Below are 22,069 nucleotides of genomic sequence, written 5' to 3' on the forward strand. Positions count from 1 at the left end.
CCCTTCCATCACTGTTGATGAGTAGGCTGATGGGTTGTTAATTGGCTGGATTTGATTTATCCTGCTTTTTGTGTACAGGACATACCTGGGCAATTTTCCACATTGCCATGTAGATGTCTGTGCTGTACTGAACAGCTATGAACAGATGCATTTGCAGCAGGTAGATTGGTGAGGATGAGGTCAAGTAGGTTTTCCCCTCTTGGTTCCTTCACCACCTGCCGCAGACCCAGTCTAACTGCTATGTCCTTTCGGATTAGGCCAGCTCTATTAGTAGCTGTGCTATCGAGCCATTCTTGGTGATTGGAGTCCCTCCATTGAGAGTACATTCTGTGCCTTTGCCTCCCCACAATGCTTCCTTAAAGTGGTATTCAACGTGGTGTACAGATTTATCAGCAGAAGGGGAGAGCGGGGTGGAGAGTAGGTTGTAATCAGCAGGTTTCCTTACCCATGTTTGACTTAATGCCATGTGACTTCATGGGTCCAGAGCCAGTGTTGAAAACTCCTAGGACAGCTCCCTCTTGATTGTGTACCACTGCGCCGTCACCTCTGGTGTGATGGTGGTGTGACATTGAGGCGAATTTTCCCGTTCCACCTGCCATGGGAATTGGAGCAGACCATGGAAAGATCCATTGACCTCCGGGTGGGATTTTCTGATTTCGGGGTGAGCGTGGCTGGAAAATCCCGCCTATTGTCTGTAAAGTATGATTCTGTGAGTGTGATGCACAGGCTGTTGCTTGACTAGTTTGTGAGACAACTCTCCCAATTTTGGCATAAGCCCCCAGATATTAGTAAGGAGGACAAGGTTGACAGGGCTGTGTTTGCCATTATTGTTGTCAATGCTGGGTGGTCCACCTTTCTGTAGCAGTTTGATCTTACAGGAGTGGCTTGCTAGGTCATTTCAGAGGGCATTTAAGAGTCAACCACATGCTGTGGGTCTGGAGTCACATGTAGGCCAGACCAGGTAAGGACAGCAGATTTCCTTCCCTAAAGAACATTAATAAACCTGATGTGTTTTAATAATAATCAACAATCATTTCATGCTCACTGTTACTGAGAGAGCTTTTAATGTCCGAATTATATTGAATTCCACAAATTGTCATGGGGGTTGGGGGATTTTAACCCCTGGATTTGTAGACCAGTGATACTATCACTATGCCAACACCAATGGAGATGGCTACAAAGAGAAGATGCAAATTTAAAATTAGTGCCATTCTGGAATTAAATCAAAAAGGACTTTTTCATCCAAAGACTAGTAGAAACCTAGATCAGACTCTCCAAATGGATGTTAATGGAAGGTCAGTTAAAGCTGGCACAATGGAGATAACAGATTAGTGTCACATTAGTGTATGAAGGGATATGAAGCAGAGATTGGTGAATGTGGTTGAGGACATATCAACCAGGATCAAATTAAATAGCAGACCAGACTAGAGGAGCTAAATGGCCTGCTCTGGTTTGTGTCATCCCCACTTAGCCTGGTTGTGCCCTCCACTGCATTCAACTCAATTGCATCATTCCATCTCCTCCACTCCCTCCTCCTGTTTCCTCCATTCCGTCACTTGACCCCTCCCCAGTTTGTGGGCCCCCCTTTCCCATGTGGGGCCTTTTTCCCTTTCTGGGGGTTGGGGGGTGCCCTAGCCCCTTCACCTTGTGGGGATCCTATCTCCTTCCCCAGGTGGAGGTAGGCCCTTCCCCTTGTAGGGGCAGGCTCCCCCTATAGTGGGGAGCCCTCCTGCATTCTGCCCCTGTCCTCTTCCACTCTGGCCCTCTCCTCTTGTCCTTCGACTCAGTTCAGTTAACCTTGACATGAAATGTTAACTTAGTTTTTCTTTCCACCAATGCTGCTAGACCAGAATATTTCCTTCATTCTCTAGTGACCATTTTCTGTCATTAAAGCTACATCATAGGTATAGTGTTTCTTTATACACTGTTCCTGAATTTCTCTTGCTCTTCAACACCTCTGACCAAATGTTGCAGCTGCACCTAAAAGCATGTTTAATTATAACAAGAAGAATGATTTTGGTTTGAGCTTTACATATTAATGCATTCCTTTAATGCTTTTGTAGCTGTTTACTGTTAAATCTATTCTGCTTTTCAGAGGGACATGAAAGTGAAAGCTGCTTTGTTTACCGAAGATATTTTGAGTTTTACGTCCTTGAATCGAAGCTTACAGAATTTCACGGTAAAGTGTTGATGTAAATCTGTATACCGAATGAACCAGTCCCACTCATGAATTTAAAACAACACGATAGGGTGTATTTTTGAATACAGACCATTGTGCGTCTAATTTTGGAAATTGTTTCCTATTTACATTCAGTTTTTGAGATGATAACCATATTGTGTTGAATCTATACTTTGCCATTCTGTATTTATAGCCCAGAAGGTACATAGCATGCTTTGTGCGATAGTTAATCAAATACATGTTGAGGAACTTGTAATGAGAAACTGTGAAACAGAAGAGATAAAATGTAAAGCTAGTGAAGCATTGTTGACCATTGTTAGTTAAGCAACATCTTGTACCAAAGACATAGTTGATTAAAATATCCAAAGAAAGCAGTTTAAGATCTTGGATTGTTGAATGCATTTCTAATGTATTAAGTATTGATTAAATCCTTCAAAATGAGATTTTGGTCAGATCCTGTTTAAGCAATTCATTTGCTGGTTTGTGTTTTTAGGATCTTTCCCAGATGCGCAGCTTCCTTCAAAGAGACTCATTGGATCCAAGAACTTTGATTTCCTAAACTCTAAGCGAGAAGAATTTCAGGAATACCTGCAGGTACATCAAATATAACTTGTTGATGCATTTGAACGTGCTTTCAGTGTACTGAGCATGACTTCAACTCAGTTTAAGACAAAATTCATGTCACTGTTTGCAAAACTGAGAATTCTATGACAAAAATGCATTGGTGTAACATAGAATACCCAAAAACTCATGCATCAATGCACAAATCCCCAAGATGGTGTATATTTATGAATCTTTCTTTTCTTCCTCTAATTATTTTTGGCTCCTGCTTTGTGGCTCCTCTGACACTTTGCGGGAGTGCCTGTATTTGTGGTGAATCCACATGCTAGTTATTACAGGGACGCTTCTAGAGCTTGTATTGCCAATCTGGTTGAGGACCTTATTGAAACATAGAGAATAAGAGGAGGAGTAGGGCATTCAGCCCTTTGAGCCGCTCCACCATTCATTATAATCATATCTGATCATCCAACTCAATAGCCTGATCCCACCTTCCCCCATATCCTTTGCGATCTCTTCTCTCCACCCCCCCCCCCCCCCCCCCCTGGCGGAATGCTGAGAGGAGTGAGGGGAAGATTGTGTTGGTGGTGGCATCATGGCACTCTTTCTTTCTCTCTCTCTCTTTCTCTCTCTCTCTCTCTTCTCCCCCCCCCCCCTCCCCCCCCCCCCCCCTCCCCCCCCCCCCCCCCCCCCCCCCCCCCCACACACACACACAGTACAAATCTCGTCCTATTCGGCTCTGTCCTAGCACCAACCATCATCAACTGCTTTCTCATTGATCTTCCCTCCATCATAAGTTCAAAAGAATGATTGCACAATGTTCAGCACCACTTGTGTCTCCTCAGCTACTGAAGCAGTCCATTCACACACACAGCAAGACCTGGACAATGTTCAGGTTGGGGCTAAGTGACATGAAACATTTATGCTGCACAAATGCCAGAAAATGACCATCTTCAAAAAGAGAGAATCTAACCCCCTCCCCATGACATTCAAGGCATTACCCTTGCTGAATCCCCCATGGTCAATGTCCTGAGGTTACCATTGATCAGAAACTGAACTGGACCAGCCACATAAATACTGTGGCTACCAGAGCAGATCAGAATTCTATGGCAAGTAACTCACTCCTGATCCCCAAAGCCTGTCCACCTTGAGAAGGCACCAGTCAGGACTGCAAAATGCCTAGATGAGTGAAGAAGCAACAAGACTCAAAGCTTGCCAGAATCCAGGACAAAGCAGCCTGCTTGATTGGCACCCTGTCCACCAACTTAAACATTCAGTGTCTCTACCAGTGATGCACTATAGCAACTTGCCAAGGCTCCTTTGACAGCACTTTGCAAACCAGGAAGGTGGTAAGCGCAGCAGAAGCATTGGAATGCTATCACCTGCAAGTTTCCCTCCACCTCCACACAGTCCTGCCTTGAAATTATATCATCATTCCTGCAGAGGTGGAGTGGGGCAATGTTATGGAGTTGGAAATTGGCAGTCTTGGTGGATGTGTGGTCAGGTATGATACCAAGATTGCAGACTATTGGAGTAGCTTCAGCCAGTTTTCACAGAATGAGATGGAGTTGGTGGCAAAGATTTAATTGATGCAAATTACTCCCCATCCAGTTCTGGATGTCCGTCAAGCAATATGACATTTAGAGAGAGTAGAGAGGTTGAGGGAGATGGTGGAGGTTAGTGTCAGCAACGTACATCAGGAATCTGATGTGTTTTCAAATGATCTTGCCAGGGGGCAGATAGAAATAGATTTGATCCTTTGGGAACACCAGAGGTAACGGTAACACCTTTTAAAGGAAATGCAGAAATTGCTTGCGAATGAATGGTCTTCAGTTATACTTGAATGTTTCATATCAATTCTGGTCACATTGTTAACCTTGATGTTCTGAGGGCTGTACATTCTAAAGTAAGTGCTAACTTGGTTTATATTAAGTGGGGTAGAATGACCCATTCAGAAAATAGTCTGCAAAGTTTGAATGCCCCATTAAAGTCATGAAGTTGATTTTATTTTTCTTGAACTTTATTAATAGAATTTGCAGAAACATCCCGAACTAAGTAACAGCCAACTTCTGGCTGATTTTCTATCCCCCGATGGCTGTGAATCACAGTTTCTTGAGAAAATTCTTCCAGATGTAAATCTGGGTGAGTATAAAGTCCTCTTCACACTATATTGCACGTTACCTGACAGTCCAGTTAATTTTGTTCTTTAATTAAAAGAATTTTGATGGGCCGAATGGCCTCTTTCTGTACTGTAGGGTTTCTATGATTTAAATTTGCTGTTCTGTAAGATAACTGTGAGCATCATCGGAGTAGACAAAGTTTTGAACTTTAAGAGGATATTCATGTTGGAGACTTGGGCTTTTGTATCTTTTTATATTGAGATAAATAAAAATGCATTGGTGAGGCTAGAACAAACATTTGTCAGCAACATGCTTGTGTTACTGTACAGTGGGTGTTAGTTGAAAACATGGGCAGTACGAGCTGCCTCCTTAGCTGAAGGCAGAGAGATTTTGACGTTTTTTTTCTAGCATCGTAAGTAATTTTTTTTGCTGCTGCAGCAAATCAGATAACGGTGTGAAAAGTTTAGGCAGCATGACCAAGCAGTGCCAAAATAAGCTTAATTTTTGTAATCATCAGAAGGATTCCTTGAAGGTCAGCGGAGCAGGGCTGCTGTGGGGCCTCTCGAGCAGTTCTTTGGCTTTGGTTATTGCGGCTTTTCTTTTTCCTTCCCAATGGGCTCTGCAACCCGCACCATCTTATGCTGGGGTCTGTCAATTGGGTCCAAGGTGGTGTTGAGCAGACACCTCAGTTTTTGTTCTTGTATACCTTTATGTTGCTCATACCAGGAGAATCATAACCATCCGAATGATCCAGGTCTCAAGCTGTGGGATCCATGGGGGTTTCTCTCACGACCCCTAGAATTTTATTGAGTTAAAATTGGGGTTTGTGCGTGTGTCCTTGTGCGTTTGACCATTTTGAGAAATATTGTAATTCCCCATATACTGCTAAATCCCAACATCAGTCTGGAAGGAAACATGAACAGACACCTCAGGCTGGAATAATAAAAATGAATTATAGTAATTCCTTTATGGATATAACTATTGTAAAAGTTTAGATGGAATTGTTTAAATAGCATTAGACTACAAACCATTTCACCTGAGTGAATTAGATTTCATCACATGTAATATTATGTTATCTGTTGTAGGGAAGATTATCAAGTCTGTCCCTGGAAAGCTAATAAAGGAGGTAAGTTGCAAATATATTTTATAATTTTATTTGCAGTCGTTCCACCTGCACACCAGCCTGAAGTCAGCAGATAACCTGTTCCCAAGTTTCCAGCTATGATGAGCTGCCGGGGAATGCAAGAGATTAGCTATTGCTAATTTGCCCTTGGATTTTTTTTCCCAACTCCCTATTCATCCTATTTCTCTTACTCCCACCATCATCTGGTACACATATTTTATACATTATTGGTGAATACTACCTCAAATATGTCCATGAGAAAGAAGGCCTTAATATTGAAACAAGTCTCCTTGATAAAAATTGGCAGGAAAGCTACTAATCTATGTGGACCTCATGAGTCAGCTGATTCATTGGCTATGCTAGAGGAGTCTAACTTGGCTTCATGCTTCAACAAGAAAATACCTGCAGTTGGAAATGTGAAACAAGTACACTTAGTGTGTCAAAAGTTTTTTTACAAAGGGTCCATTTTGAATTCCCTGTTTCATCTCAGCAGATGCTGCCTAACCCGCTGAGTTTGCAGAGTTTTGTTTACTTTTTAGCTTCACCTTTATTTAGCTTATTAATTCCTGGTGGTCTCTGTGCACTTGTCTGACCCAATTCTGCCATTTGATGTTGCAAAGCTGTTCCAGCTACTATCAGCTAACTCAGCCTAGGCCCCTGGTGGATTGTCATTCCTGCTCATTCTTTTCATGTACATGCTTCTGTTGAAAGCTTGACTGCTGCTAACATGGTTGAGAAACCTGGATGGGATCAGTTTACTGAGCCTGGCATCATGACAAAACCATGAGAATGAAAGGCCATTGACTACGAGCCTGTCAGCAGTCTTATCATTTTAACTATTAACTCATAAGGTTAAATCTCTCAGAATCCAGGGTGAGATAGCCAATTGGATACAAAATTGGCTTGATAATAGAAGGGAGAGAGTGGTTGCAGAGGGTTGGAGGCCTGTGATCAGTGGTGTGCCTCAGGGATCAGTGCTGGGTCCACTGTTATTTGTTATTTATATTAATCATTTGGATGAGAAGCATGGTTAGTAGGTTTGCAGATGACGCCAAGATTGGTGGCATAGTGGACAGTGAAGAAGGTTATCTAGGATTGCAACGGGATTTTGATCAATTGAGCCAGTGGGCCGATGAATGGCAGATGGCGTTTAATTTCAATAAATGTGAGGTGATGTATTTTGGTAGATAGAATTGGGACAGGACCCACTCAGTTAATGTTGGGGCATTGGGGAGAGTTATAGAATAAAGAGATCTAGGAGTATAGGTTCATAGCTCCTTGAAAATGGAATCACAGGTGAACAGGGTGGTGAAGAAGGCATTTGGCATGCTTGGTTTCATTGGTCAGAAAATTGAATACAAGAGTTGTGACGTCTTGAAGTTGTACAAGACATTAGAAAGGCCACACTTGGAAGACTGTGTACAGTTCTGGTCACCCTATTATAGAAACTAAAAAGAATGCAGAAACTAAACTAAAAAGAATGCAGAAAAGATATGCTAGGATGCTACCTGGACTTGATGGTTTGAGTTATAAGGAGAGGCTGGATAGACTGGGACTTGTTTCCCTGGAGCGTAGGAGACTTGGGGGTGATCTTATAGGGGTCTATAAAATAATGAGGGTCATAGGTCAGCTAGATGGTCAATATCTTTTCCCAAAGTTAGGAGAGTCAAAAACTAGAGGGCATAGGTTTAAAGTGAGAGGGGAGAGATACAAAAGAGTCCAGAGGGGTGATTTATTTTTCATTCAAAGGGTGGTGAGTGCTTGGAACGAGCTGCCAGAGGCACTAGTAGAGAGGGGTACAATTTTGTCTTTTAAAAAGCATTCAGACTGTTACATGGGTAAGATGGGTATTGAGGTCCATGGGCCAAATGCAGGCAATTGGGACTAGCTTAGTGGTAAAAACTGGATGGCATGGCCAAGTTGGGCCAAATGGCCTGTTTCCATGCTGTAAACCTCTATAACTCTGTCACACGGTCAGGCCAGACTCCTCCAAGTCGATTCATTCACTTGATCACTAAATCTCAGTGATCAAAAACTAATAAATATTGAAATAAAATTAGATATAAAGAATTGTGAATTACTTTAGTTGTTTGATTTTATCCTAACCTGGGACAGTAATAAATTACTGTGCAGTATTTTCACAGGCATTTGGTGAACCACAAGTTCTTTTCCCTCCTCCTGGAAGCATGAGGTGTGGTTTCAAATGTGTTGGATACCTTCGACCATCCACATGATCTTCCTTGATATTTATTGTGCACTTGGGCAGTTTAAATGTGGAGGTGGGGTATAAACCCAGTCTGCAAAGCATGCCAGTTTTAAGCAGGAGATACTGGAGTTATCAGAGTCGGCACGTGCATTATTTTCTCCTCCTGCTGCTGTGAGAATGAAGGCCGGGTTGTTGACTGCTGCCATACGAACAGAGACCCGGTAACTCCGAGTGACTTTCTCTAAAGACTGTTCAATGAACCTGCGACTTTTGAGGGATATCAGTTCAGCATTGGGGTGTCTTTTCAAAAAAGTGTTTTAACTAAAATTCTTAACAGGATATAAAATATCCACTGTATCAACTTTTATTTGGCTTTTTTCTGTTCTGCTGCATTGTTCTAATTTTATACTTGTACCTGTTTCTTTACTTTCTACATATTGCATCTTCTGTATAATTTATGCATCTGTTATTCCCCTGTTGCTGTTGTATAGAAAGGCCAACATCTGGAGTCATTCCTCACAGCATTCATCAATTCTTGTGAGGCTCCCAAACCTAAACCAAGCAGGCCGGAGCTCACCATTCTCAGTCCTACTTCGGAAAACAATAAGAAGGTCAGTTTGAGAGTGTGTATTTGGCAGGTGATTTGTGGGAAAGGCCAATCAGTTATGATCCTTTTTTTTGTTGTAATAAACACTGTTCAAGTGTGATTTGAAATAGTAGCACAGTTATTGATGAATAAATTATTCATCAATGGGACTACAGTTGTCTCATCAGTTTTTGTGTGTCCATAAATTTGGTAATTTGGAAGCAGTAGAAGTGGATAAGTTTACTGAATTTAATAGTTTTGAACTTTCTTTATTACACTGAGATTTCACTATTGTTAGTCTTCTGCAGGTGGCGATAGTGGTCCATTAATCTCTGCTCCGATATGACCAAGGTGGACAATGGCTGTTTCAGTTCACATTAAAATTGCCCAGTTTAAGGAGTTGCAAATTTTAAGAAAATGAATGAATTTTATGAAATGCAAAAATTGAAGTAAATGCTTTTATGTTGTCTTTTGACAAAATGACCATCATGAACTCTTTACAAATCCAGTCATTTTCAGAATTTACATAATCTTTGTAACAAAGGGTAAAATTTATATACAGCATATTTACCACACCTATTCCTAGGTGTCAGGATTTTGTATTATTTTTGTGACATTGATGTCCAGAGATCTCATTTCAAGTGTAGCAGTAATGCTGTACCTGCTTTTTACATATTTATGATAGGGTTTTTGAATGTATCTGAAGAGGCTTAAGAGACATGGGGATAATACATGAACATAGGGTTGCATTAGATCATCCATAATCAGTACTAAATGGCAGGGCAATCTTGAAGGACCAGATACCCTACTTGTGCTCCTATTTGTATGTTACTTTTAACTTATATCTACTATTCAGTCCCCCCATCATGGGTGGCAATGTCTGCCCAACAGAGATGGCTGAAAGATGCACAATTTTATTCCAATTCGTTGTTCACAACAGTGAAGGCGATTGACTAATAATGTGATAGAAGCCTTTTGTACAGTATGCACTCCTTAAGACCATAAGACATAGGAGCAGAATTAGGCCACTCGGCCCATCGAGTCTGCTCGCCATTCAATCATGACTGATATTTTTCTCATCCTATTAGCATTTAATCATGGCTGATATTTATCTCATCCTATTTTTCTCTCTCCTATTAGCATTGCATTTATTTTGTGTCACACATCACACTTGGTCCTCTGGCTCACTGAGAGCAACAACAGAAGTGTCGAGATATTTTTTCCATTTTAAAACCATGATAGTAATCATCGATTGTAAATGGCAGCATGTGTTGGTGTGAAGCCGCATTTTTGAATGCTGTTGAAGGAAAGACGGTTCATTCGTAGTTAATGCCTCCTTTCTTTCAGCTCTTTAATGACTTGTACAAAAATAATGCCAATCGCTCCGAAAGCACAGAGAAGAAGTACAACCAGAACTACTTCATGGAAATGATGACATTAGATGGTGTTTATGATTACCTGATGTATGTGGGTAAGTGAGCATCCAGACTCACCTTATACATGTGAACTAAAATGTATATGCTTCCTCCAGAATTGTGGCTCCTTGAATGTGACATCTTGCTTTGCAGACGTATGGGGGGTGATTCTCCCAAAAGTGTTGAATTGGCAGGAAAACTGTTCATAATCTCGACTGTTTTCTCAGTTAAGCTTCTCAGTTGAAACTGCATTTTGTGCAATGCAGAGGTCCCAGTCGTGAATATCATTAAATGCTCGGGGGCCGGGGCCAAAGAGCCTGAAATCGACGGGCCGAGCGGAAACCCGCGCATGCGCACATCGCTGGGAGATGGTGGAAAAGACCTCCCAGCATCCAGATCGTCCCCCCCCCCCCCCCGGTGTCCCCCCTTTCCTGGTGCATCCACCAGGTACACGGTACATACACTTGCAACTCGGCCAACGTTGTCTACCTGATGCGCTGCAGGAAAGGATGTCCTGAGGCATGATACATTGGGGAAACCATGCAGATGCTACGACAATGGATGAATGAACACCGCTCGAAAATCATAAGGCAAAACTGTTCTCTTCCTGTTGGGGAGCACTTCAGCGGTCACGGGCATTCAGCCTCTGATCTTCGGGTAAGCGTTCTCCAAGGCGGCCTTCATGACACACGACGCCGCAGGGTCGCTGAGCAGAAACTGATAGCCAAGTTCCGCACACATGAGGACGACCTCAACCAGGATCTTGGGTTCACATCACACTATCTGTAACCCCCACAACTTGCCTGGACTTGCAAACTCTCACTAACTGTCCTGTCTGGAGACAATACACATCTCTTTAACCTGGCTTAATGCTCTCTCCACTCACATTGTCTGTGCCTTTAAGACTTGATTAGCTGTATTAGCATTGATTAGCTTGGTTAACATTCCAATCATTATTCTGTAAATTGAATTTGTGTCTCTGCGTTTGTGTCTCTGATGTGGATCTGTACAGAGTTTGTGTCTCTGTACCGAACCTATGAGGGAGCGAGTTATCTTGGATCTGGTCCTGTGTAATGAGACAGGTAAAATTAATGATCTTCTTGTGAGGGATCCTCTTGGAATGAGTGATCACAATATGGTTGAATTTCTAATACAAATGGAGGGTGAGAAAGTAGGGTCCCAAACCAGTGTCCTCTGCTTGAACAGAGGGGAGTACAATAGGATGAGGGCAGAATTGGCTAATGTCGACTGGGAGCGCAGACTAGTTGGTAGGACAGCTGAGCAACAGTGGCGGATTTTTAAGGAGATTTTTCTCAGTACTCAGCCAAAATATATTCCTGTGATAAAGAAGGAATGTAAGAAAAGGGATAATCAGCCGTGGATAACTAAGGAAATAAAGGAGAGTATTAAATTAAAAACCGAAGTGTACAGAGTGGCCAAAACTAGTGGGGAATTAGAAGATTGGGAAAGCTTTAAAAAAACAACAAAGAACTACTAAGAAAGCGATAAAGAAAGGAAAGAAAGATTATGAAACTAAACTAGCACAAAATATAAAAACTGATAGTAAAAGTTTTTACAAATATATAAAAAGGAAACGAGTAGCTAATGTAAATGTTGGACCCTTCGAAGACGAGAAGGGGGATTTAATAATGGGAAACGAGGAAATGGCCGAGGCCTTAAACACGTTTTTTGTGTCGGTCTTCACGGTAGAGGACACAAATAGCTTGCCGAAAATTGACGGTCGTGGGACTGTAGGGGATGAGGTCCTTAAAACGATTACTATTACGAAAGAGGTAGTGCTTGGTAGGCTAATGGGACTAAAGGTAGACAAGTCCCCGGGCCCGGATGGAATGCATCCCAGGGTACTGAAAGAAATGGCAGAAGTAATAGCAGATGCGTTGGTTGTAATTTATCAAAATTCGCTGGACTCTGGGGAAGTGCCGGCTGATTGGAAAACAGCTAATGTGACGCCACTGTTTAAAAAAGGAGGTAGACAAAAGGCGGGTAACTACAGGCCGGTTAGCTTAACGTCCATAATTGGGAAATTGCTGGAATCCATCATTAAAGAAGAAATAGCAGGAACCTGGGAAAAAAATGGTTCGATCAAGCAGATGCAGCATGGATTCATGAAGGGAGAATCGTGTTTGACGAATTTACTGGATTTTTGTGAAGATGTAACGAGTGCAGTTGACAGAGGGGAACCAGTGGATGTGGTGTTTTTAGATTTCCAGAAGGCGTTCGATAAGGTGCCTCACAAAAGGTTGCTGCAGAAGATTAAGGTACACGGAGTTTGGGGTAAAGTGTTAGCGTGGATTGAGGATTGGCTATCTAACAGGAAGCAGAGAGTTGGAATAAATGGGTGCTTTTCTGGTTGGCAGTTAGTGACTAGTGGTGTGCCGCAGGGATCGGTGCTGGGGCCTCAACTGTTTACCATATACATAGACGATCTGGAGGAGGAGACTGAGTGTAGGGTAACAAAGTTTGGGGATGACACAAAGATGTGGGAAAGTGAATTGCGTGGAGGATGCGGAAAGTCTGCAGAGAGATTTGGATAGGCTAAGTGAATGGCGAGGATCTGGCAGATGGAGTATAACATTGACAAGTGTGAGGTTATCCACTTTGGAAGGAATAATAGTAAAATGAACTATTATTTAAATGGTGAAAAATTACAACATGCTACTGTGCAGAGAGACCTGGGGGTCCTTGTGCATGAATCGCAAAAACTCAGTTTGCAGGTGCAGCAGGTGATCAAGAAGGCAAATGGAATGTTGGCCTTTATCGCGAGGGGGATGGAGTATAAAAGCAGGGAGGTCTTGTTGCAATTGTACAAGGTACTGGTGAGGCCGCAACTCGAGTACTGTGTGCAATTTTGGTCACCTTATTTGTGGAAGGATATATTGGCCTTGGAGGGAGTACAGAGAATGTTTAACAGGTTGATACTGGAGATGAGGGGGTTAGCTTATGAGGAGAGATTGAGTAGATTGGGTCTGTACTCGTTGGAGTTTAGAAGGCTGAGGGGAGATCTTATAGAGACATATAAGATAATGAAGGGGCTAGACAGGGTAGAGGCAGAGAGATTCTTTCCACTTAGAAAGGAAACAAGAACTAGAGGACACGGCCTCAAAATAAGGGGGAATCAGTTTAGAACAGAGTTGAGGAGGAACTTCTTCTCTCAGAGGGTAGTGAATCTCTGGAATTCTCTGTCCATTGAAGCAGTGGAGGCCACCTCGTTAAATATGTTTAAGTCACAGGTAGATTTCTGATCAGTAAGGGAATTCAGGGTTATGGGGAGCGGGCGGGTAAGTGGAACTAAACCACTATCAGATCAGCCATGATCTTATTGAATGGCGGGGCAGACTCGAGGGGCTAGATGGCCTACTCCTATTTCTTATGTTATGTTATGCCCTGATTGTGAGCACATTGCCCACTCCACCTGACAAAGGAGCAGCACGCTCTGAAAGCTAGTGGCATTTGCTACCAAATAAACCTGTTGGACTTTAACCTGGTGTTGTTTGACTTCTTACTGTGTAGACACCTGAAGGCCATACAACAAGCAAACCTTCCCCAGGAACAGAATCTAGCCCCTTCCCCATATCCCTCAACGAGCACCCTTCAGCGGTGACCGCTTTCCCCAAAACGGGCAGCACAACGCCCGAGACACAGGCACGCATTGCGCACCATGCACTGCAATATGTTAATGCTTACTATCCACCTACGAGAGGACACAGGTTTAAGGTGCTGGGGGGTAGGTACAGGGGGGATGTCAGGGGTAAGTTTTTCACTCAGAGGGTGGTGGGTGAGTGGAATCGGCTGACGTCGGTGGTGGTGGAGGCAAACTCGTTGGGGTCTTTTAAGAGACTTCTGGATGAGTACATGGGATTTAATGGGATTGAGGGCTATAGATAGGCCTAGAGGTGGGGATGTGATCGGCGCAACTTGTGGGCCGAAGGGCCTGTTTGTGCTGTGGCTTTCTATGTTCTATGTTCTATGTTCCCACAAGAGAAGAAAATCCACAACGCACGGAAGATGACACAGACTGGTGGTGGTGTGCATGACTTGTGGCAGCTGAGTAGCTTGGAGGAGCTTGCCATGGAACTGGCAGGGGTTGATGGGCCATCCCGAATGGTCACTGACAGCCAGGTCGGCGTACAGCATGCAAGTGAGCAGAAGTGCACCCTCGACCTTGGTCTTCCTCTAAGTGTGATGCTGCATGGAATGTTTTGGCTCCCTCCCCCTAATGTGTTATTTTTTTCCCGTTCTGGACCCAGAGGAGCTTGGCCCTTCGGGTGTTGCTGCTGCCCCCGCTGCTCTGGAGCAAACTGCCCACAACCCTCTGGATGACACCTCAGAGGGAGGCACTGAGGAATCCTCTGAGTGCAGCACCGCTTAAAGCATCACCAACATGTACCACACAACCCACCAACACAGACGATCACCACGGTGGCTACCTTTAGTGTTGAGGCTTCTGGGTCATGATCTGATGAGCACATCGCAGCCGCTGATGCACATCGGGTGGAGGCGGGCACATCCGAGGACTCAGGCACACCGAGGTCTGCCGGAGGCCAGGATTCAGGTGTCCCTAAGCCAGGTTTGTCCCTCCCAAGGCTGGTGGAGATGCATCAGGAAACCTGGGGAGTTGTGGAAGGGCTGTCAGCAACCATGCTGTGACTGCAAGGCTGTTTAGGGGAGTCAAACAGAGTGCTGTTGCAGGAGGTCGTGCTGACACAGCGCGAGACCCAGGCCAACACTGCAAGGGTGGCGACCGCAGTGGAAAGTCTGGCTCAGGGGTCTGTCCTCATAGGTGACAGGGTTGAGGCCATCCTGGAGACACTACGGGCCAAGGGTGAGTGTGTTTCCAGCATCCAGGAGGCACAGTGTTCAATGGCCATGGGTGTCGGGGGCATGTGGGAGACACTGCTGGCCATGGCTGGGACTCTGGCTGGCATTCTGGACAGTAAGAAGTCTCACAACACCAGGTTAAAGTCCAACTCATGGCAGGCCGTGGCTGTGAGCCTTGACAACTTAGCCCAGGCTCAGAGGGCTACTGCCGAGGGGCTCCAGAGCCTGGTGTACTCACAGAATACTGTAGTGGAGGGGCTCCGGCGTTTGGCCGAGTCTGAGGGGCCAGGACTGAGGGATCACACACCATGGGCAGACGCATCCAGACCTTCAGGACTGGCAGAGCTAGGTGACACCAGAGCTCAGTCCAGCTATCTTGGCGTCCCGTGGAGTGCCCCCGGGGCCTCTGGGCACCCCAAGGGAGGAGGAAGGGCTTGAGTCCATGCCGAGGTCTTCCACCCAGGAGATCCCGGATGTCCCGAGACCGTCCGATTCCCCCTTCCTCGCACTGGGGCATCTCTGGGCCAGCGAGATGAACAGGGTAGCACCGAAACAGTGCCATCCGTAAGTCAGCCAGGACCCGGCCACCCAGGGAACGTCCGTGGAGGGCATCACAGGCAAAGGGGCGTACATCACAGCTGGACATCTCCACCTCCGATGTGCATCCTGGGGTAGCACCTAGAAGAAGCAGTCGACAGCACAAAGTTAGAAAGTTGTCGTTCACTAGAGGGCATGGGTGAAGGTCAGCATTAGTCAGGGTTTGGTGATCATTTATGTTAAGAGCACAATAAACTGTTAATTGCACATCATGCTGTGACTAATGTGTCTCTGATTCCTCCTCTCCCCCCCCCCCCCCCCCCCCCACCCCGCCACAGCTCAGTGTTCCTGACTCCCAAACATTGAGGTGCTGTCTGTTGAGCTTTGCAGACTCAGCCCATGTTTCAGAGTGCCTGCCCTACCTTCCCCAACTTTCACCAGACCCTTGGTGCAAGTGCCCCCACCTCTCTTGGCCAAAAAACATGTGCCACCTTTAAAGCTACGTGGGCCAGGGTGGCAGCGTGCATTTGGAGTACTGGTAGGAGGCAGACTTGAATTGCACCACGAGCAGGATCCCAGTGTGCACAACAGCGAGTCGTCATCATCCTCCAGCCTTCAAACAAGACTCGCAACCATAGCCAGCCCAGGCACATTAATAGGGTTGGATGTTTCTGGGGGATAGGGTGGTGGGATAACAGGAGTAGGGGAAGGGTGATGTGGTGGTTTGAGGGCCCAGGTTGATTTGGAGGGGGAATAGCAGCTCCTCTTGCTCCTGGGATGTAGTGGATGTGTGTTGGTTCCACCCCCCTCACTGCAAAGCACCAGCTAGGTGAAGCGGGCTGCAATCAAGGCATCCTTCGCTGTCCTTCCTTGCCTGAAACCTGCCACTGACGCCCGCTGTCTTTCCTCCAGCTCTTCATGTGGTGGAGTGCCCCCTCGCCGCTGCTCCTCCTCAACCTGCTCTTGCTGGTCTCCCTGCTGCTGGGCGATGTGCAGAGCGCAGGAAACGATAACGATGCGTGAAGCACGCACAGAGTCATACTGGAGGCCCCCCCCCCAGAACAGTCCAAGCAGCGGAACTGCATCTTCAGCAGGCCGATGCACTGCTCAACGATGGACTGGGTGGCTGCGTGGGCCTCGTTGTAGCGGGTCTCCGCCTCGGTCTGGAGCTCCGCACAGGCATCATCAGCCATGGTCTTAGCGGGTAGCCCTTGTCACCCAGTAGCCATCCCAGGAGCCTGGGCTGGTCTTCAAAGATCCTAGGCATGTCCGACTGCCAGATCGCAAAGCTGTCATGGACACTCCCTGGGTGGAGTGCATCGACCTGCATGACCTTGAACTGATGGTCGCAGACAATTTGAATGTTCAGGGAGTGGAACCCCTTCTGGTTCAAAAATTGCTGGGACCCGCAAACAAAGAACAGTACAGCACAGGAAACAGGCCCTTCGGCCCTCCAAGCCTGTGCCGCTCCTTGGTCCAACTAGACCAATCGTTTGTATCCCTCCATTCCCAGGCTGCTCATGTGACTATCCAGGTAAGTCTTAAACGATGTCAGCGTGTTTGCCTCCACCACCCTACTTGGCAGCGCATTCCAGGCCCCCACCACCCTCTGTGTAAAAAAAAACATCCCTCTAATATCTGAGTTATACTTTGCCCCTCTCACCTTGAGCCCGTGACCCGTCGTGATTGCCACTTCTGATCTGGGAAAAAGCTTCCCACTGTTCACCCTATCTATCCCCTTCATAATCTTGTACACCTCTATTAGATCTCCCCTCATTCTCCGTCTTTCCAGGGAGAACAACCCCAGTTTACCAATCTCTCCTCCGAGCTAAGACCCTCCATACCAGGCAACATCCTGGTAAACCTTCTCTGCACTCTCTGTAACGCCTCCACGTCCTTCTGGTAGTGCGGCGACCAGAACTGGACGCAGTACTCCAAATGTGGCCTAACCAGTGTTCTATACAGCTGCATCATCAGACTCCAGCTTTTATACTCTATACCCCATCCTATAAAGGCAAGCATACCCATATGCCTTCTTCACCACCTTCTCCACCTGTGTTGCCACCTTCAAGGATTTGTGGACTTGCACACCTAGGTCCCTCTGTGTTTCTATACTCTTGATGGCTCTGCCATTTATTGTATAACTCCCCCCTACATTAGTTCTTCCAAAATGCATCACTTTGCATTTATCTGGATTAAATTCCATCTGCCACCTCTCCGCCCAATTTTCCAGCCTATCTATATCCTGCCCGACAACGCTCATCGCTATCCGCAAGTCCAGCCATCTTCGTGTCATCCGCAAACTTGCTGATAACACCAGTTACACCTTCTTCCAAATCATTTATATATATATACATATATATATTATATATCACAAATAGCAGAGGTCCCAGTACAGAGCCCTGCGGAGCACCACTGGTCACAGACCTCCAGCCGGAAAAAGACCCTTCGACTGCTACCCTCTGTCTCCTGTGGCCAAGCCAGTTTTCTACCCATCTAGCCACTTCTCCTTGTATCCCATGAGCCTTAACCTTCTTAACCAATCTGCCATGAGGGACTTTGTCAAATGTCTTACTGAAATCCATGTAGACGACATCCACGGCCTTTCCTTCATCAACCGTTTTTGTTACTTCCTCAAAAAAACACCTCCAAATTTGTAAGGCACGACCTCCCTCTTACAAAACCATGCTGTCTGTCACTAATGAAATTGTTCCGTTCTAAATGCGCATACATCCTGTCTCTAAGAATCCTCTCCAACAACTTCCCTACCAAGGCAATGTGAGTGCCATCCACTGCGCCCTGCATATTAGAGAGCCCAGGCCTCCTGCTGTGCACGGCCCACATCGAAATTAATGAACTGCCCTGCCCAGGCATACAGGGCATCTGTGATCTGCTGCACACATCTGTGCACAGAGGCCTGGGAGATCCCAGCTAGGTCGCCACTGGGAGCCTGGAATCCAGAGGCATAGAATTGAGGGCTGCCGTCACCTTCATGTCCACAGGGAGCGGGTGGCCGCTGCTCCTCCGAGATGCCAGGTGTGAGAGCACCTCACAAATGTGATGCACCGTGGTCTTGGACAAGCGCAGCTGGCGATGGTACATCTCCGAGAGGGCCCAAAGGAATCGCGGGGCCTGAACCTCCCTGGTCTTGGCACCCTCCTCCTTCTATGCACCCTCTTGGGAGCCTGCTCACCCTGCTCCCCTCCTTGAGGGTCTGGTGGTGGCAGCTCTTGCAGTGGTCTCTCCACGCCCGCCACCTCCTGAGCTGTCATCTCCTCCTCCACCTCCGCCTCTGCTGCAACCAACATGGCCAGCTCCAGGTCAAGCAAACCGAGATCCATCTGCACAGTGGGGTTTGGAAAGAGTATAGAATGACGGATTATTATCATTGGGTGCATAGACCCAGCACCAGCCCAGTCCCTCACTTGGGCCAGCATCCCCACTTGTGGGAGCTGGCAACACCACACAATCCATGGTGTCATGTGTGGCCCAATTAGGGTTCTGTGAGATTCCCATCATGACAAATGCTGGCACAGATTATGCAGGTGGGTGTGCAGACGTGGGCAATGCACACGCTTGAGCCATTGCTATGTGTGCAACTACAACATTTGTTACAGGCATGTGTTGCTGGTCTGTGTCACAGGGCAGGGACAGACTGCAAAGCAACACTAGATGTGTGCCCAGTGACAGCAGGTTCCATGCAGTCCAGGTCTGAACCTCTGCACCCCGGCCTGGAGCAGCAGCTGCTTCATCTGGTTAGGCCTCAGTCAGCACATGGTGCACTCCTCCCCCACCCTGGAATACCGGCACTTAGTAGGGTCCCTGACCACACCATGCAGAAAGACAATGCCATTGCAAAGTGCTGTGGAGGAGATAGGGGAAGCAGGAGCCCTCAAGGCTGCTTCCCACAGTGCACTTCAGTGCTGCTTGGAGGGGGGCGGGGGAGCAGGAGCACTCAATGCTGCCTCTCTCAGTGAGCTTCAGTGCTGCTTGGAGGGGGGCGGGGGAGCAGGAGCACTCAATGCTGCCTCTCTCAGTGAGCTTCAGTGCTGCTTAGAGGGGGGCGGGGGAGCAGGAGTACTCGACACTGCCCCTCTGTGAGCTTCAGCGCTGCTTCGGGGGTGGGGGAGCCCTCGAGGCTGCCTCTCTGTGCGCTTCAATGCTGCTTGGTGGGGGGAGGGGGGGACGCCTCCCTGACGGAACCTCACCCAGGGAGCTGTGAGGAAATGGAAGCCCCCTCAACACCTCCCCCGCTGGCCCCCCGGTTGTCACTCGGCAATGGGCCAAAATCTGAATGTGGAGATGCCGGCGTTGGACTGGGGTGAACACAGTAAGAAGTCTCACAACACAGATTTTGTCTGTTTGCACTGTTTGAGAGCACATTTCCACTCCATCTGACGAAGGAGCAGTGCTCCGAAAGCTTATGGTATTTGCTACCAAATAAACCTGTTGGACTTTAACCTGGTGTTGGGAGACTTCTTACCAAAATCTGAAGGCAGCAGGAGGAAGGCCACTAGACATCTCTTAGGGCCTGTCTGCAACATTCCCCGTGCTCCGCTAGCAGCTCTTACCCCCTCACGCCAGTTCAAGGCTGCCACGCCAGGTTGCGACTTTTAAATACCTGTTCTGATTCGCGCCAAAATTACATCACACAGGTGGGAGACGCAGACTTGGGCGGAGATTGCCGTGTGGATTCTGATAATTGCATGCAAAGGTATGTAAGCTCATGCTAAACAGCGGCGCACTGATTTTCAGCGGGCTCCCGGCAGCACCATTTTTCTCCGGCTGGGAGATGTGCGCGGGTCGCAAAAACTGTCGGGCAATCCGTGAAATGGCCACCAGAAATGGTGCAGGTCTCAATGGGAGAATCGATGCCATGGTTGCCCTACCTTAGTATGACTTCTGTGTTTATCATGGATGCAGGCATAGCCGAGTCAAATAGCCATTTATGCTGGAATCTCTTGGTGAATTTCTTTAAAATATGTAATAACTTCAGAATAAACAATTGGTGAATAATTTTTCCCCTCCCTTCCCCTTTCCCCTCCCTCCCAGAACCACAATAAGGCACCTATTATCTTTTTCCACCCACCAGCCTCCATATTCAAAGGATTATTCTCCCCCCATTTCCACCAACTCGAGCACGATGCCACCACCCAACCCCTCCCTCTGCAGCACCATGGTCCACTCCTCTGTAACCCCAACAGACCTTGCCCTTCCCATGGCCCCTTCCCACGGCACCTTCCCTTGCAATTACAAGAAGTGTACCTCCTCCTTCATTGTCCAAGATGAAGCAGCAATTTACTTGTAATTCCAATTTAGTCTACTGTATTCGCTGCTCACAATACATCTTCCTCCACACTGGGGATGTCAAACGCAGACTGGTTAACTTGTGGAACACCTTTGCTCAGTCTGCAACTTGCTCTCATTTCTGCCAATGGCTTGTTTCAGTGTTCCAGAGAAGTCCAAGTGAAGATACTTTACAGCCTTCTGGTCTCAACATTGTGTTCAACAACTTTAGACCATGAGCTCTGCCCTCCATTTTGAATTTGTCCCCACAAATGGCAGTCTGTATCTTGTTCTCATGTTTTTGTTGTCAGACAACATTGACCTTTATTTTGCAATTAACACCTACTCTGAACACATGCTTTAGAAACGTGGAAAATTGGTGCAGGAGTAGGCCATTCAGCCTTTTGAGCCTTCTCTACTATTCAGAATGATCATGGTTGATCTTCTATCTCATCGCCATTCACCAACGCTGTCCCCATATCCCTTGACACCTTTGAAGTCTAGAAATTTATCTATTTCCTTCCTTAATATATTCAGTGCTATGGCCTCCACAGCCATCAATGGTAGAGAATTCCATAAGTTCACCACTCTGAGTGAAGATGTTTCTACTCAGCTCACTTCTAGATGGCCTATCCTGCACCCCAATTGTTCTACAACCGCCAGACAGAGGAAACAACATCCCTGCTTCCACTCTGTCCAGCACTGTCAGAATTTTATATTTCAATGAGATCCCCTTGTATTCTTCTTAATTCAAGTTAATACTGGTCCACTCAACCCAATCTCTCCTCATATATGACAGTGATGCCATCCAAGGAATCAGTCTGGTAAACCTCCGCTGCGCTCCCTCTATGGCAACTATACCTATTTTTAGATAAGGAGACCAAAATTGTGCACAATGCTCCAAGTGTGATGTCACCAAGGCCCTGTACAGCTGTAGTAAGATCCTTGCTCCTGTACTCAAGTCCTCTTGCAATCCATTTGCCTTCCTAACTACTTGCTGTACCTGCATGCTTGCTTTCAGCAACTGTTGTACTCGGACACCTACGTTCCTTTGTACGTCAATATTTCATCAATTGCCATTTAACTCATACTCTGCCATTCTGTTTCTCCATCCAAATTGGAGAACTTCACATTTATCCATGTTATACTGCATCTGCCACATATTTGCCCACTCACTCAACTTGTCTAAATCACCTTGACGCCTCTTGACTTCCTCATCT

General features: G+C 46.3%; 1 protein-coding gene across 7 annotated transcripts in view; it reads left to right on the forward strand.

Annotated features, from left to right (window-relative positions):
• The window catches only part of snx14 (sorting nexin 14), a 175,243-nt gene that overhangs the window by 104,686 nt on the left and 48,488 nt on the right, over positions 1-22,069 (forward strand). For all 7 annotated transcript variants that reach the window (XM_078230055.1, XM_078230061.1, XM_078230059.1 and 4 more), the window contains 6 exons: positions 2,096-2,179; positions 2,673-2,773; positions 4,768-4,879; positions 5,943-5,983; positions 8,678-8,797; positions 10,120-10,243. In XM_078230055.1, the coding sequence (XP_078086181.1) occupies positions 2,096-2,179; positions 2,673-2,773; positions 4,768-4,879; positions 5,943-5,983; positions 8,678-8,797; positions 10,120-10,243 (582 nt within the window). The remainder of the gene's footprint in view (positions 1-2,095; positions 2,180-2,672; positions 2,774-4,767; positions 4,880-5,942; positions 5,984-8,677; positions 8,798-10,119; positions 10,244-22,069) is intronic.

Source organism: Mustelus asterias, chromosome 15, assembly GCF_964213995.1.
Source record: "Mustelus asterias chromosome 15, sMusAst1.hap1.1, whole genome shotgun sequence".
In the NCBI taxonomy this organism is placed as follows: Eukaryota; Metazoa; Chordata; class Chondrichthyes; order Carcharhiniformes; family Triakidae; genus Mustelus; species Mustelus asterias.